Source organism: Amblyomma americanum, chromosome 2 (assembly GCF_052857255.1).
Source record: "Amblyomma americanum isolate KBUSLIRL-KWMA chromosome 2, ASM5285725v1, whole genome shotgun sequence".
NCBI classification, from domain to species: Eukaryota; Metazoa; Arthropoda; class Arachnida; order Ixodida; family Ixodidae; genus Amblyomma; species Amblyomma americanum.
In genome coordinates, this window is record NC_135498.1 from 86727369 (window position 1) to 86743746 (window position 16378).

General features: G+C 44.1%; 1 protein-coding gene across 2 annotated transcripts; it reads right to left on the minus strand.

Moving 5' to 3' along the window:
* Positions 1-471: 471 nt before the first annotated feature.
* On the minus strand, positions 472-10483 carry LOC144121550 (techylectin-5A-like). Of its 2 annotated transcripts, none has more exons than XM_077654816.1 (6): positions 10329-10483; positions 7746-7925; positions 6176-6318; positions 5716-5821; positions 3660-3827; positions 472-2898 (listed from the first exon to the last, which is right to left on the minus strand). In XM_077654816.1, exons 1-6 carry the CDS (start codon positions 10420-10422, stop codon positions 2585-2587), a joined length of 1005 nt encoding a protein of 334 aa, XP_077510942.1. In that variant the 5' UTR covers positions 10423-10483; the 3' UTR covers positions 472-2584. The 2 variants fall into 2 exon arrangements, with proteins under 2 accessions (XP_077510942.1, XP_077510943.1); XM_077654817.1 differs by having other exon boundaries at positions 1026-2898; positions 10289-10424.
* Positions 10484-16378: the final 5895 nt, after the last annotated feature.

Below are 16378 nucleotides of genomic sequence, written 5' to 3' on the forward strand. Positions count from 1 at the left end.
AGAGGCACTCTGTTGCTTTTGGTGGGACAAAATTTTGCAATAGCGCTAGGAAAGAATGTGAAATACCTTGAAGAGCAGATATTTGTGAAGAAAAAAAAACATGACTTTGCACATCGGTGTGAAAACCGAAGGAATGCCTAAATCCTATGTGGTGGGAAATGTGGATGACGGATCGGTCTCATCTGCGTCGCTGTCGCCTTTCCAGCTTTTCTGGCTTTCACTAACTAGAGTAACAGAAAAGTCACGCCTTATTTTGCCTTTCAGATATGGTTTCTGCGAAGGGTCAGTCATTCTCGAAAATACCTGGCTTGTCCCATGAAAGACAAGCAAATGCCACATTCTGAGCGTTCACTATTTACCAGAGTATAAAATATAACGGACTGCGAAGAAGCACGCAGTAAACGCGCTCACACTTAGTTCGCTTGTTATTCGCAACATCGGATGATCTGCATTCAAAGATCGGACAAAATAATGAAATCATGTAACTTTATTTCAGCTACGACAACGAAAGTTTCAAAGGCTAAAGAAGTTAAGAGCATAATTATCAGTTGCTGAATCTAATCAGTCTTACAACGTTCATTCGTAATGTCTCATAGCCACAATGAAAAATAAAATACTTCTGTAGCTTGCTTGAAGTAGGCGAACTCGGAATGGTAAAAAAAGGTAGCAGAATGTCGCCGCTAGCACTTGTCAGTGTTTTTGAGGTAGTAATGTAAATAGATTCTACGAGCACCAAGTGAATACCAATTTGAGTATTTCTGATAAGCCAAAATAAGGCACTTCAGAGAAGTTCCCAGCGTGCAGCTTCGAAATGCTGTTCTATACTTTTTAGCCGTATTAAGGTTAAGGTAACAGACTATACCAGAGAGGCTATTGTTATTGACCAAAATTGTGAATTATCGCAGCCATGCGCAAACTGCAGAGCCTGGCCACGCTGAAATAATAACATGACGTCCTTGTGTTCCTTTTGCGATTCCAATCGACCACGTAGGAGAGAAAATAACTGAGAAGGAAAAAGAAAACATAAGAGGGTGCACACCTGCTCTTTTATTCTCTTCATGCACCGTATAAATACACACATACACACACACACACTCAGAAGATAGAGAGGAAAAATTACAATAGCAACTTGAAGCACATAACCGAACTTCACAAACAACGTAATTCTTGGGAGAAAAGCGTGTGTGAAGGTTTCAGGCGCAAGTTATTAAAGCAAACTACATCCTCTCATTGAAAATATAGAGCGATTTTAAAACTGCTTCACGCCTGTAGGTGAAAATAAGACCATTACTTTCATCTTTGTTTTTGCTTAAATTGACATTGTGAGAAGCGTGATGGACTCAGCCATTGTCGGTGACATTCTGCAAAAAGTTGCGGGCAGCTCATGCAACGAGTATCAGGAATCGATCTCATTGAGCAAGGCTACAAGAGTGGTCCTGCGCGTCACCTCAACCAAACGCGAAAAGGCTGCAGCGAGGCAATACACTTTGGAACACAGTTGGGCTGCGGAGCTGGGCTCCCTCTGCAAGCCTGGCGCTCTTTGATTGGGGTCACTCTTACTAACGTCCCTATGCGTCGAGTACATTGTTCGTGTGATGTGCGCACAAAATCGGTGTTATGCGACTAGAGCAAAATACGCGTCCATTAAAGCTGCGTCTTGGTACACCCTGCTCTTGACCATGGCCTAATGAAACAGTTCCATTATTTCTAGAATCCAGACTTGACAGCAAACGTCCTGATTATCAGCACGCATCGATTAATGAATTAAAAGGCCTTTTTACGAATCATATCGTGTTTGTGGATATTGTAGGAATGGACAACCTACAGAGCGTACTGCAATGCCCACCACTGATTGTTTTCAGTGTATAGTGTGCCCATATTTTGTAGCGCACGCAGACTGCTAACGTACTATGCAGGCAGGACGCTTTAGGTCATCACTATACACAATAGTGGTGTCGACCGCGGTGCACAGAAGAGTAACACAATGCTGCCACTCAATGCAGAGAAACCTGACTCTACTTAATCACGCCTCAAAGTGGCCTCTCAATATTATAAGTAACAGGCTGGCTCAACCGCTAGCTTCTACTATAGATAAACGTGTTCCTCTGAATTAAAGAAAGACAGTTTAAGTAGTTATAGTTTTGGCTTTACACGCAACGATCGCATGACAGAGGAAGAATATAAGCACTTGTCAACGAATTCATCGCTTTCACGCTACTAAACTATGGTAAGTTTCTTGAGCGCGCCAATTGTGGGCTATGTGATGTTTGTTTTCCTTACATGGACAACGTTTTTTTTTCGCGTGCACTAGCTTATGTGCTTTGGGAGGCACTCATCGGATCAGTGCGGTCACCATCATCTCTACTTTCTCTCCTATCGTCTAGAAAAAAAAAACACTGCATTCCATTCTTCAATGATTGGTTCGTCGAGAAAAGAAAAAAAACCCATCTCTGCCCAGATGTCTGTAGATATGCACGAAAGACGATCCACGTTCATGCGTTCATTAAATTATAAGCATATTGCCGAACAGTTTTGCGAAACAAAAATATTTACACATTTTCTACATTGCAAAGATTACTGGAAATTACACAGCCGATGGAGCCTGTATGTTGCTTCGGCGGTCCAGTAGTGACCCTGCGGGTCGGATCATCATGCGCACCTCAGGGTAAGAGTAGTGGTACAGACGGACTGTGCTGCCGCCCCGCACGCTCCAGTCAATGCCGTCTGCGTAGCTGTCGTGCGGGCCGTTCAGATTCAGGCCGTTCAGGTTGGCTGCGTGGCACTGGCTGTACCACCAGCCACCGCGGTACATGACCGCGCAGTTCGCGGGCCCCGAATCGTTGTCACGCTCGAAGGTGGAAAAATTGAACCCGTTAGCGTGCACCATGGAGTCCCAGCCTGCAATAGACACAGTCGAGCGTAAGATGTAAAGGCGCAACGGGCGTGTGAAAGTGTTTAATGTCTCGTTCGTCTTTTTAGAGATAATGAAGAACTATTTATTTTCTGTTCATTGTTTCATTCGAATCATAAATTGCATGCGAAGATTGCCTGCTTCGTACTTCCTAATTATGACTGAACCGCGAGTATATGTGACATGGAAGCCAGCGTATACCTGCCAACCCTCTCATATCGTTTCAAAGTACTTTTATTACGTATTATTTCTGCTATATTCTACTATCCTCGTTTTTTTTTGTGAACTCTTTTTTGCCCCCTCTTCAGTGGATAATGCGGAAAAATTAGCGTCCATCTCCGCAAAACTCGTTGTTTTTTACAGATATGCGTGGCAAGGACATCACATTACTAGAATGGCCTTCCTGTTCAAACTGCTGCTGTCAAACATCACAATGAATGCAATTGCGCTATTGGTTAGCCTGTGCAATAAAAAAAAATATTTTTGCACTCACGTGCTGCTGTAGTTTTTTTTTTGTTGTAGTTCCATATTTTGCGGCGTTATTACTATATCTACTCTTCTACCTAATTTTTGCTGAAAACCAATCTTTCAAGACCCTGCGGATATGTTAAAATAAATAAGTAAATGAAAAGAGGCAAAAAGCAAGTTGGCGTGGCCACAGTGAAAATGGTCCAAACTGCGCGCCGTCACTTCACCGTCAGTTCTCTTTAACAACTACCACAAAAGTCGTCCCGTAGCATAGCTGTACCTTCCGGTCCCAGATGCTTTCCAACGTGAAGCTTGAAGAAAGCATCCTCGTTATCCACCCGGATGCTCTCGTAGTCGACCGACACGCTGTCCTCGGTGCTGTTGCTGAGCACCACTCGAAAATTCATCTCTTCGTCGCCCGATGTCAGTGCGTGGAGAGCATGGTTGCCTGCGAGCGGTACAGACAATAGTCAGACCGAATGCGGTAAATAGGGATTTTGAACGAAGGGCACCGCAGTGCGGTTTATACGCCATTTAGTCAGTTCGTCTTGTCGAAACTTCCGACATTTCATTGGATTCCGTAGTAGCAGGGCTCGGAGCAGCGAAAAATTAACGGTTAGGAAACAACTATACTTTATGTAGAGCGGAAGTTTATCAATAGGAGTGAATAAAGGCAGCATCTTTTATCTTCGTGAAGTGCGCTACTACAGAGCAAGTGACTGGACGCGGTGAATAAACAGCACAGAACAGGAGAGGCCAAACATTGAACTGGCATTTATTTTCCTCAGTTCTCATTTGTGCACATTTTCAGCAACCGACACTAACAAACTGCCTCAGTAACCACCTGCTTTCAATCGAGTAGCCACACACATCTAGCATTTTGTGATAATATGACTTCTTAAGAATAAGCACAAAGCACACTGTAGGATTGCAATGCTTTGTCAGCTTTGAATGATCTGTGTCGAAGTCGAAGAGGACAAGCTCTTGATATTTTTATATTTTAACAGCAAGGTTACAAGACAGCTTTGGGAGGTGGGAACCTTCAGTTTTGCTTCTTGTTGGTGAAGATGAATTCTTAACTAGCTTACTACTATAAAAAAGTCGCATGTGTGCAACTGCCAATATTTCAGAAGGTGTTCGCTGTTGAAATTATCTAGGTTATCCCCTATTCTTTCTTTTATTAATTTATATTTGTCATAAAGTGACTTAAAAATGTTATTATGGAAAATAAAAGGCCACTCAAAATTTCGCTCTCTATAGTCCTGTAGCCTAATGCTAAGCGTTCCTAGTCCTTTTCTGCGCAAAGCTGCGGTTCTTTCGGAAGTCAATGGCAGAAATAGAAGTCCTTTTTTAAGCACCTTTGTAAAACATCCACGCCGATGTAATTAATCTAGAGCCCTCTATTAGAGCTTCTCTCATAGCCTATATGCGGCTTTGGGCAATTAAACCTTACTTTCCATATCATTTTAATGCTGTGGAGCCTCTCAAACCGACTAGAGGATTTATTCTTTTTTGTGTGTGTGCAAATACAATGTATTATCGCTACGCTGAAGAGCTGAAGTCGAATGCGCAGGGTATTTAAAGCTTCAAAATAGTTTATTTCGAACTTAAACCAAATGCAAAGATCGCGATTGGGCACATTCACAGGAGCAGTACTGGTGCCCTTCTTATTTGTTCCGCTATCGGGTGCGCTTTGTTTGTCTTCGAATATAATCTGCACTAACAATTACAAAGCTCTCTAAAGGCCTGCACCAAAGATTTAAGGCTTAAAAGAGTTACATGAATTTTTGTATTGGTTTTTTGATGCGCTATTAGGTACGCTTACCTCGTGGAGAGTTCGTTATTCTAGATATCGAGATACACAGCAATTCGAATTGAAGCTCTGTATTTCGTATAAGATAGCAGAGCCCTATCAAGACGTGATAGCGTTAACTTCACTTGTTCACAGTGACACATCTGCCTCCTTCAATGTAGAAAAGTGATCAGCATGCGGTACATGTTCTCCGACAGCTTCCGGCCTAGCAGTAAATCATGGTTCCTCAGAATGGCGAGACGCTTGCTGCTCGCAGTGCAGACATTTGGATGGCTCTTATGTCATGCAGAGTTCTCCTGTTCGTTTATGTTAATTTCTTTATGAAGACAACGTTCGGCATGCCGCCAGCGCCCTAGGAGAATTCACTTCCTGAGTAAAAGAAGCAGGAGCAGTGATGCCAGGCAGTCTTGTGAGTTTCTTTCAATATAAAAATTAGTCCTTTGTACATCCTTTGATCGATTCGCCCAAGTGTTACTGCCTTCTTGAAACGCAATTCGATATTATTAATTCTTGACAAGCTTACCAATCCAGTACTCTCCAGATGGGTCACCAAACCCGTTTGCGTATTCGGTCCAGTTCCGGTAGAAGTGGTACACGCTGTTTCCAAACTGCCCTCGCTTTTGGAAGACCTGGAACCAGATAAAACCAATTAGACTGGCTGAGATATACACTGTGCACAATGTATTCCACACAGCTCCTAAGGCAGGCAGTGCCGCTGCCGTGAAAACAAAGCGTCCTTACTCAGCCACGTGGTCACAGTGGTGCATTTGGGGAACACGCTGACAAATTGCTGTTATGATGAATCAAGCCCAGGCCACCCATGCAGCCAGTTTCGTACATGTCGTCAAGTGCCCAGAAATTTCAATTAAAATAACAGGCAGTAGAAGGCATTGTTTTACGTTTGGAAGATTGCACAGATGTGGATAATACCATGACTGGTGGAAACAGGTGGTAAACACCAGAGTTTAAGAAATGAGCCTCACCGTCCAACCGCCGCCGTCTGTGTCCATATCGCAGTACACGCTCTGTCCCGACGGGCCCGCCGCCTTGTGGAACACGGTGTAGACGCCACTCTTGCGTTGACCGGCATGTAGCAGGTCAGTACAGTGCCGAGGCTGAATGCTGTCTGAAAGAGGTTGCAACCAAACAAGGCAGTTAAACTGAAATCTTAGAAAATTACGTTTAACTTTTCGTATAAAGGTTAAAACGCTTGAATGATATCAATGTAGGGAATAATCAACCCTCAGATTTAGATAGGTAACTGTGGAAATCTGTGCTGCAAAGCTGCTTTTGTAACCATTTTGATTTGATAAAATGGATTCAGCAGATTTCGTTCCGTTGACTGCTTTTGACCAGTTTGCCATATCACTTTCTGCGGAGTCAAATTCTCGTCGGTATAATTCCTTTGCTATTCATTCCACTTCTAGGGATTGCGTCAGCAAAAGTGGAGGGTAGGAATTGGTTCCCTGCAGTTCTATTTTAACCGGCCAGTTTAGTAAAATGGTAAAAGATGAATTATCTTTCTGCTGACGTTGGCTTTTTATATTGGTTTCGCTTTCTTCTTGATTTCGTTCTCTGAATTCTTTCGAACGGTTTCTGAAGCCCAGCGGCATCAGAGGCTTGCTACTGAGACACAAAATTACGGGTTCTAACAGGACCTCATTATTAGAATCAACTCATTATTATTATCAGTTATTACTTCGTGTTGTCCCTCAGATTTACGTCTACGTTGTAAATAATTTTGTTATGCTCTTATTGTGGCTAACGTAAGCAACGCAACTGCTTTTAAGGCTGGTATCCTTCTAACATTAAATATTTTGTTCATTCTCAACGAAAGAAAAAAATCGCCTGTATCTTAGCTTAATGTGGGCAGATGGGAACTGACAGACGCCAGACGGGAAGTGTTTCTAGAAATGAACTTAACCTTACATAATTCTAGAAGTAAAATGCGCAAAGTTTTACATGTTTCTGTCGATTTACATCTTTTCTTTGCGCTCTTTCTATGTTATGCTACATTTTATTAACACTGTTTTTGAACCTGCGACAAAAAATAACATTCGACCGATGAATTGCGTTCGAAAACGGGACAATAACATTTATCAGCTGTCGCCTACTTCTCTTACTGAAGAAGGTGCTACATCTTGCAGATAAAGTCATGGCGGTGGTGGGGCGGGAAAAATATGGCTTCTTGAAAGCTTTCTACCGCTATCGTACACGTCTTGCATAAACAATAACCACCGATTTGACACTGGCATCCAGAAAGCGAAAGCATGGACAAATTCAATTACACAGTTGTGTTCATAATATTAACATCATTTCTTGTGGTAATCTTTCTTCTCTTCCATGGAATCGTTACATTTATGCACGTGCTCGTTCTAATAGTGCTGTCGTGAAGAAGGCGCATTAGACAACATGGATTCTGTATGAAAGCCATCTCTCGTCGTCCGAAGGCTCGTTTACATTTGTATTTCTGAAAAATGTCAAGAGATCTAACACAGGTCTTGATACTCGTGTTGTAAATTAAACGCTCAGTAAGAGTAAAACAACGCTTACTCTTAATGTCTCCAAGTAACTGTGCCAGCTCCCGCACGCGCTCCTGGGCTTGCTCGATGGACGGTCTTGTCACAGCAGCTGACCTCACAGCAACGGCTGTGGCGCCAAACACCACGTAGAGGATGACCAGCCAGCGTTCCATGGTGAGGGCTGTACGACCACGGTGCGTGTTTTTGTAGACTGTAAGAAATAACGGTTCACGTTGTAATTTAGAGTCTATTAACGGTATTTTATCATTTTTTGTGGACTCTACTGGTGGCAAATGTCGCGCTCATGTTTTTTTTTTCAGCTATATCGCAAAGAAGTTAGCACACCACAAATTGTCAACGCAAGAAAATTGAGATTCGCTGTGCGATCACGCATTTGTCAAGAAAGGCTCCACAATGAGGGCGTCATCGCTGCTGTTAGGGTGAAATTCTCTGGCACAAACGTGAAACGGCTGCTAATTTTTTTCTTTGGGTGTTAAGCCAAAACAACTACTCTGGCCTCCATTTTGTAGCCAGCTCCACGCAACGCAGGATTTACACCTTAAATTTCCGCCGTCCGTACGACGTAATTCCTCTGCTGTCAGCCGAAAACTCATTGCACGTAGAATATGTCATACTGCTTAAGAGGACATGTGGCTTTCAGAAACAATTTTTTGTACTTTTGTGTACTTAGAGATAAATTTTTGAGCGCATTATAAAGACATTTTACCATTCTCACAAAATTTTGCAATCATATCTCTAGAAAATGTTATTTAATACCTTCTTTTTATTTGGAGCTTGTGAAAAGACTGAAAAGTTGGGAAAAGTGGCATTGCGTTGGTTGAACATTTATTGTGTTCCTACTGGCGCGCTACAGGGCAAGACATTCTTACAATTTTTTTTTTTTTGCGCGAAGCAGAAATTTTTTCGAATTTTTGTCTTACAGTGTTGTTGTGAAAAGAAAGGTGTATGAACAACAAAAATCACCGATTAATAAAAAGAATGCCTTGACCTGCAATATGTTCCTAAATGTGCAACAAACGAACGGGGTCAAAACTGATAAACCAGTCGTGATGTAATGTGCTCCACCAAGTATCATCTGGCTAGAAAATCGTAACGGGAAACAAAGCGCCCTTTGATCGCGCGTTTCCCCGCATTGCACAGCCATCACGGGTCACGAAACACTTTTTGTAGAGTACTTCCCAGCCGATTTCAAGAATTAATCTTCACGACAACGTAAAAAAGGAGGCATGCAAGCGAATACCAAAATTACCTAAATTTATTTCATTGATTTCAAGGATTTCAAAGCTGAAGTTAACATATTACGTAAAGATGTCCGGAGAGTAATGTTTATATACTCCAGTTCACAGCGCGCAACTGCAAAACCCAAAGGTAGTAAAACACAGCAACACTGGTCTCCATAGTGCAAAGATAAATAATCACGTCTTCAGTTTTACGTGTTTTGCTCAAAATTGATTCGAATGATGGCGCATTACCAATTAGAATATTTCCAAAAATGTTTGCACGTTTGACAAATAAATCAGCTTATGAATAAAAAGCTAACGAAATAACATCCAAAACCATTACATCGGCTTACGTTAAAGAGTAGAGTGTTTCGGAGGACCGAATAAACTCTGCGTCAGCATCAACAGCCTGAGTGGCTTGTTTATATCCGTTCCCCAGGGATGAAAGCTATTGAAGCAGAGAAGTGTGCGCCTAGTGTGTGGGTTTGACTAAGGTTCAACTAATTTCTCGAGCACATTTCTCAAATATCAACCGCTTTCCTCAAGTGCCACAATTGAACAACTAGAAAAAAAACACAAAATGGCTGTTTTTTGTATTAATTTTGCGCGCAAATAGCGCTGCTTGCAATCAGTGTAAGCGGGCTGCCGACCTGAAGTTTCTGCGGTTTGGAAAAAGTTATTGATTAAAATTTTAACAATGGTGCATTCTATTCAAGCCAGATTTTTGTTTTATCCAACGCACTGTTCTCGCTATTCAGAACTGAAATGACTGACTCCAGGAAACTCTGTAGCAGTAACATTTGTATGTTTACAAAGCTAATTACCAATATCCGGAATTCTGAAGCAAACACTCACTACAAAATAAAGTTCTTAATCGTGGTCTCGTGTCAACAAGTATGCTCCTTTGAATTCTCTTTCAAGAACGCTGTAACATCGCCCTGCAATTCTTACTGCGGATCTTGACAAAGTTGATTCTGTGAAATACTTTTATCCTATCTTACCGACTCTGAGATATTCCATTGCATTCATAAATATGAGCAGGAATTCAAAAGCCCTTTGAGTAAGCTACTCACTCACGCATATTTGCACGCTGGTAACTATAAAAACTGAACATCCCGACAACAAAAGGCCTTTAGGTTTGTGCGTTATCAATGTCGCAGGCAGCGTTGAATAATTGATTATCGCATTGTGCTCGCATTTCCAGGCAGTACACAGTCATGATTGCAGCGCGGTATTAAGAAAGCCTCTAGAGCACACTCTTCAACCGTACCATGCTCGAGCAGACCAGTTTTCGATGGAAGCTGACAGCTTGCTTTGCTAATCGCAAACTGGCGCATTAGAAAGACGACAGAATCTTCCGAAGGTCAGCTTACTTGAACTGACTTGGGAACGGTAGACTTCGTCCTTTAACACGACGAGACGTGCCCTCGACCGCGTAGCAGAGTCCGAAATGGAAGCCGGGAGCATCCGTCGAGCTTTTATACGCTCGCTTCCTGTCAGAGAAAGCGCTGAGGCAGCAGGGGAAGCACCCGCATTTCGCCATTCTCTGAGGGAAAACACTATCTTTCACTATCTCTGCACGCGGCAAGTGAAATCTTGTCTCTGTTTCTTCCTGTGGAGCAAACACTCACCTTACCCACGACTCAGTTTCGCGCGAAGCCGGTGAAACTAGACGCGGAGGTAGACGTTGCATTTTGATACGGCAAGGTTACGAGGCATTGGGCAACAATAAATCGCGCACGTGCCCGTCAGGCGACACTCTGTCCCATAAGCACAGGCGACTTTCTCTTTTCTTCTCTTATTTTGTCTTTCATAATCGCTCTTTTTTCATTCTAACTTCACCGCCTTTAATCTTTCTGGGTTTTTCGTTTGTCAAAGCTGCGTGACGCCTTCAAGACCTGACACCCCACCGTGAAGAGACCGGCCGTAGATAGGCGGATACGGCCGACGCTGAATGCGCTCTCTTGCTTCCTCGCTTTTCTCGCCCTCTGCAACTGTAAACCGGACTATCTCGCTGCTTCTGCCCGACTACATGGGCAAGCAGTGTTTTGGCGCGTATCTCGGCGGGCTCTTCGTCTTCGCGAACGAGCTGTCCGGAAAATCCGGGTCGTTAAGGCGCGACGGGTATGATACACGAGGACGAACGCAAAGCGAGAGAGGGGGAGGCAAGAGCGAGGAAGGCACAAGCTTGTCTTGTCACCTTGGACGTTGCGTGCCGCGGCGACCTTCTTCGGGGTCATCAGCCTAATGACTGGCTCCACGTGACGGCTATCGTTCTTTTCTAAGGGTTTAGCGCCTTTTGAAATTCTGCTTTCGAGAAAGAAGGATGAGAGCTCTACAGCGGGAGCAAAAGAGCAGCGTTCTGCGGTTCCGACGTTTTGAGGGACGTTTTTTCTCCTCCTGATGGGCTTGCTATGACATTACGAGATACTTTACCAAAAATAATAACTTATTGGATTAAGTTGTCACTTTAACTGCTTCTCGGGTGAGTAGTGATGCGTCTTTACAGCAGACAGAAACAATGTCCACGTTATGGCGGAGTCCATAGATTTGTAACACTATCTTTTGGCTGCCAGCATAGCGGAGCCGTACAAAGCAATGCCCATAACCCGGGACCTTTTGGTATGAGGGTTCTAACGCGCTCTGCAGCCCTTCAGAACCGAAATCATGCTCTACAAGCCGTTGTATTTAGAGGGCATAAGTCCGTCACCAATGGCAAGGGATGCAGGACAAACAATAGCGCGACAGTAAAATATCTGAAGACGAATAATGAAACATTGCGCTATAGAGTGACGTAACGCATTGTTATAGGAACCAATGTTACCTCCCCGAGATGAGTGGTTGATGTCAGCCACACTTGCAGAGCTTCACTGTACCAAAGAAGCGATTGGGTAACCTTCCACTAGGCAGCTAGATGACTTGTCACATTTGCGGACTCTAATGCAGTTTTAAAAAGCCTTTGTAGCACGTTCCAAGCACGTAATTGTGAACCAGTGTCCCGTCACACTTCATACTTCACACTTGCCTAGTGTTTCTGGCCTCATATGTACTCTGAACGGCAGTATCCACTTCATAATTTTTTTTTATGTTAACACTGGGAAAAGAAAAATCCTTCCTTAATTTTAAATGAAAATGCATTTTTCTGCGCATGCGAAAAGGATTATGTCATGTACATGACCTGGAACGCGTGCCCTTCCTTGTACTCTCATCCTCTTCATCTCAGAAAGTAATTTGCACATAAAAGCTACAAAGTACGCATGAAATTCATAACATGTAAATATACACTGTGCGTTTTAAGAGTACTAAAAATAAATTTGCGAATGCCAGTGAATTTATTTTGAACACATCAGTACGCAGACTATGAGGACTATTTCGATGCAGCCAAGAGTGTCTGGCTGAATTCATTGCGCAAGAAGAGTTTGAGCTTTCACAGTGTTGAACACTAAGATTTTATTCTAAATTCAGTACGTACATAGCCTCTGGAGCGAGCTCTTCGTTCAGCTGTTTAGCGCCACCTTCGTTCTGACAACCTCGCCACTGTCGTCGCCTTCACCGTCTTTAGCATAATAGTACCACCATCTGACCACTCCACTAAGATAGTGAGTTCCCTCTCTAGTGAACGCACAAAATAGAACGCTAATTTTTATGGTCGCCAAATTTAGTGAACTCCCGGAAGCAATCATCTGCTCCATAAATAGACGTGCCCGGCAGTCTGGCGGCTATTTTTGTGATCGCGAAAACTTTGTCGCAAATCCATACAGTGGGTGATGTCAAATACACTACTAGCAGTGCCAACTTTCCTTGATTTTTTGGAAAAAAAAAGTGCTAAAGAAAGAAGTATGTATCTTTGCCATTTTGCCTCTTCAGAAATACGAACGGCTTTCCAAGGAAACTATTTTCTAAAGATTAATTTTCCAACCCCTTCCTCCACCAGTTTAATATCGGCGTCTGCTGTCTGGGATCTAAAAAATGACAGCCGATCGCTAGCTCTGCTACAAACTTCTGTGCCAACCAGTGGAGATCAGGCGAACGAAGGCAAAGGGCAAGTAATGCTAGCAGAGTGCAGACCCTGTAATTGCTTTAACGGCACTGAAGCTGAGATGCCAAGAAATTTAGTACAGCAGATTTGGCACAATGTTACGGGCACATCTTGCCCCAGAATACGACAGGCTCCTGCGATCCTTTGCAAGGCTTTGAGGGGAGTATTGTACTGTTCATTTGAAGACATCGAAGCGGTAAGCCACGCTGATTTTCCGCTGCTATGCATCGAGCGGGACCTTAACTGTTTTCTATTAAACAGCCGTTTGGCGTATACTGTCCGCCTTTCAAGATGCATGGCGCACTTCCATCGTGCGTACGCGTAAGATAAACTTCAACCTATATAAGATAATTACACTTCATCCTAAACATGCAGGCTGTCAGTTCACTATCGGTATAACTAGTTATTTGTAGTAATATGGTAACGAAACGGTTTTGCCGCGAGAGAAGGCAAGGAGAAAGAGTGAAACAGAAAGGAAACACGAGAATACGCCTCCTGTTTAGTGCTTTTTTCTAATATATTCGTACTTGCTAGGCCGTTACGAAAATTACAACACAACTCTTGCATCACCGTTTGTTCACATTTCAAGTAGCACAAGCGATATAGCAGTACGTTCCACACCGACCGCTATGAATGAGGGTGGCGCAGGTGAGCACTCTCAAGGTTAAGTCATACTCAACAATTCTGAACAAAAGCATTTTTGAGCGAGGAAGTTTATGAATGAATTTTTTTTCATATATTGTAAAATTTCAATATAACAATCAATCAATATATATCCGCCGACCGCGTGAGGTAGTCTTGATTTTTTTTGGTATCAGCATTTGTGCTGTCATCAGAAGCGTTCCCCATTACTTCTCTAGGGCACTCTTAGGAGCTCGATGCGATTGGTGAAAACACGTTAGCAGAAACGCACTGTTGCACATCAGAATAATGAACCATTACCTTCAATAATAACATAATAGCATCTTACAAGTTTTTAATATTCAAAATTTTTGTCCGAGTATGTTAGACATGTAAACCGTAGAAGGATAGACAGCCGACAGCATAGCTCAGTAGAGCGCCATGAGTTGAGATTTCCCTGGCAGCATGTGGTTGTCTTTTCTTCTAAATACTTCCTAAGCCATAATTCTTCAGGTTAGAATGATCACACTAATTATTACCCATTCATCAACAGCAAAAACAAACACACAAAACATTGCGTGACGTTTTCCATGGCTTCGCTGACTGTTGGCATTCTTCATACCCGTGAATGAGAGGCGTTCAACTGACCGGAGTCGCTTGAAGATCTGCATGCATTTCCACTATTACAAATGAATTGCTGTGGTCAAAAACTCGAAGTTGAAAAAATATTCTACGCACCGCAGACTCCTGATGCCAAAAAAAAAAGCAAGCTATTTTTTTTTAACATCCGCCTCACATACGGGAGGTGCGGTGTTGGATCTCCAGTGTCGCCGGGTGCTGATACAATGAGTGCAAGCTTTCCCCTGGCATTGTGCTTGACTTATTTAGGGTGAAATGCTTGGGAAATGGGTCTTTTACCCCACCTTGAGTATGATCCTTCTTTCGAAGAGAGAACTTCACAGTATCACTGCTATATTCGGTAAGTCTTGTTTTTCCGGATGTTTGAGTTTGCGATAAAAAAAATGGCTACAAGTGGGCTTTTACCGCACAAGGCGGATTTAGGGTTCGGCGGCGGAACGAATCACTGGCCCGCCAACGCAGCAGTTCGGTAAAGACCCTTTTCTCAAGTATTTCACCCTAGAAGAGCCGAGCACTAGGCCGGGAGAAAACCCGTATTCATAAGAAAACCGGTGGGTACCCTGCAGCACTGAGGATCGAACCCAACATCTCACGAATGCGAGGTGGATGCTCCATCACAAGGCCACCGCTTCGGTCGAGATGCTTTCAGTCTGCCAAAGAGTTCCCTCGCAGCCGTACACGGAGTAGGCCAGAGCCGGACCACTTCCCAAGAGCGACTCCCTATAATGATGGATCCCCACACCAGAGACTTCTCTTGTACCAGTTTAGGTTTGGCCATCCTAGGGCTTGAAAGCCCTCCCAACAAGCGTGGCGGACTCGTCCACTACTGCCTCCTCGTTGGTCGTGTGTGGGTCCAACCAAGGGCTTTCGGATAGGCGGGGTCGCTACTCCCCGTGGTGTGCGTCTGTGTTGCACACCTGTGCCAGACGCCGAAGCGCCCTCGACTTCGGGTAGTCTCTTCGTGCCGTGCTCGAAGCCAGAGCCCGATTCTTCCAACTTTTTTAAGCGTCTTGGATTTGACGCCGGCCCTGGTGGTCAGTCAGGACCTACTGCCTACGTACCGGGAAGCGCGAGTGTGGGCTTCATCTCTCACCCCTATGGTCACACAGTCGTACTACTCACAGACTCTCAAAGGACGCAAGCGCCAGTTGAGCTTTCGCTTCGCCCTCATTCTATTAGCCTACTGAGACGCCCATAGGCCTCAGCGTTTCCAAGAGATGGCCCTGGTTTCCCGGAGCAGGAACGAGGGCATGGCTCAAGCAGCACTCCCGAGTGATCTAAGGGCTCGGGTTACACAGTGACCCCCCTACCCCCGACGACTTTAGACAGAGGATTTATCTGCAACGAATGTGTTTGAGACAGCCGCTGCAGCCTATTCCTAGGTTGCCACGGCGTATGAACTCTCTCTATTCGGGTCCCGCGAAGGGTCATCACCTGCCCTTTGCAGGATCATCATTACGGTCGCCTCCTATTGACTGGATTACACGAGCGCGCAACTACTCCCAGCGTTATATCTACAGCCTTCATCGCCAAAACCAGCACCCCGCTAGGCTACAGGAGGACGCTACCCCTCGCAGTGATAACCGTCATGGAAGCAAACTTATAGTACTGTTCAACCCCGGTCACAGACTTAGACTGTGCCCAGGTAGCCGACCCTACGGTGAACAGCCGACAACTGCGCAAAAGTCAGTCCAGCCCATCATCGGTGACACTGCTAACGTTCTGGTTGGGGCCGCGGTTCACCACTCCCAACAACCGTTAAACCCGAGGCGCCATACCCCACTTAGAGAGCTCAGATTAGCCCTATTTTCAATAGGGTCGCTGCGGGTAGAGTTTACCAGTGTTCTTGGGAACGCAATCTCAGCCAGCCTTCGGCTTGCTTAACGGGCTCACGCCAACCGAACCCGGCAGAAGGAAGAGAGAACTTATGCAACACAATCTCCATCTCCCCAAGCTTTGATTTTTTTCCCCGTACTCTGAAGGTGAAGTCGCATCCTGTAATGTGCATGTGCTTGGCTTGTGTGGGGTAGTATTCTAAAACTGGAGATATAAAATTGCACTCCAAGCGAAACCTGCAAACCTACCTTCGGGATCAGTGAACTATCCAGAGGCAAGTATTTGCTT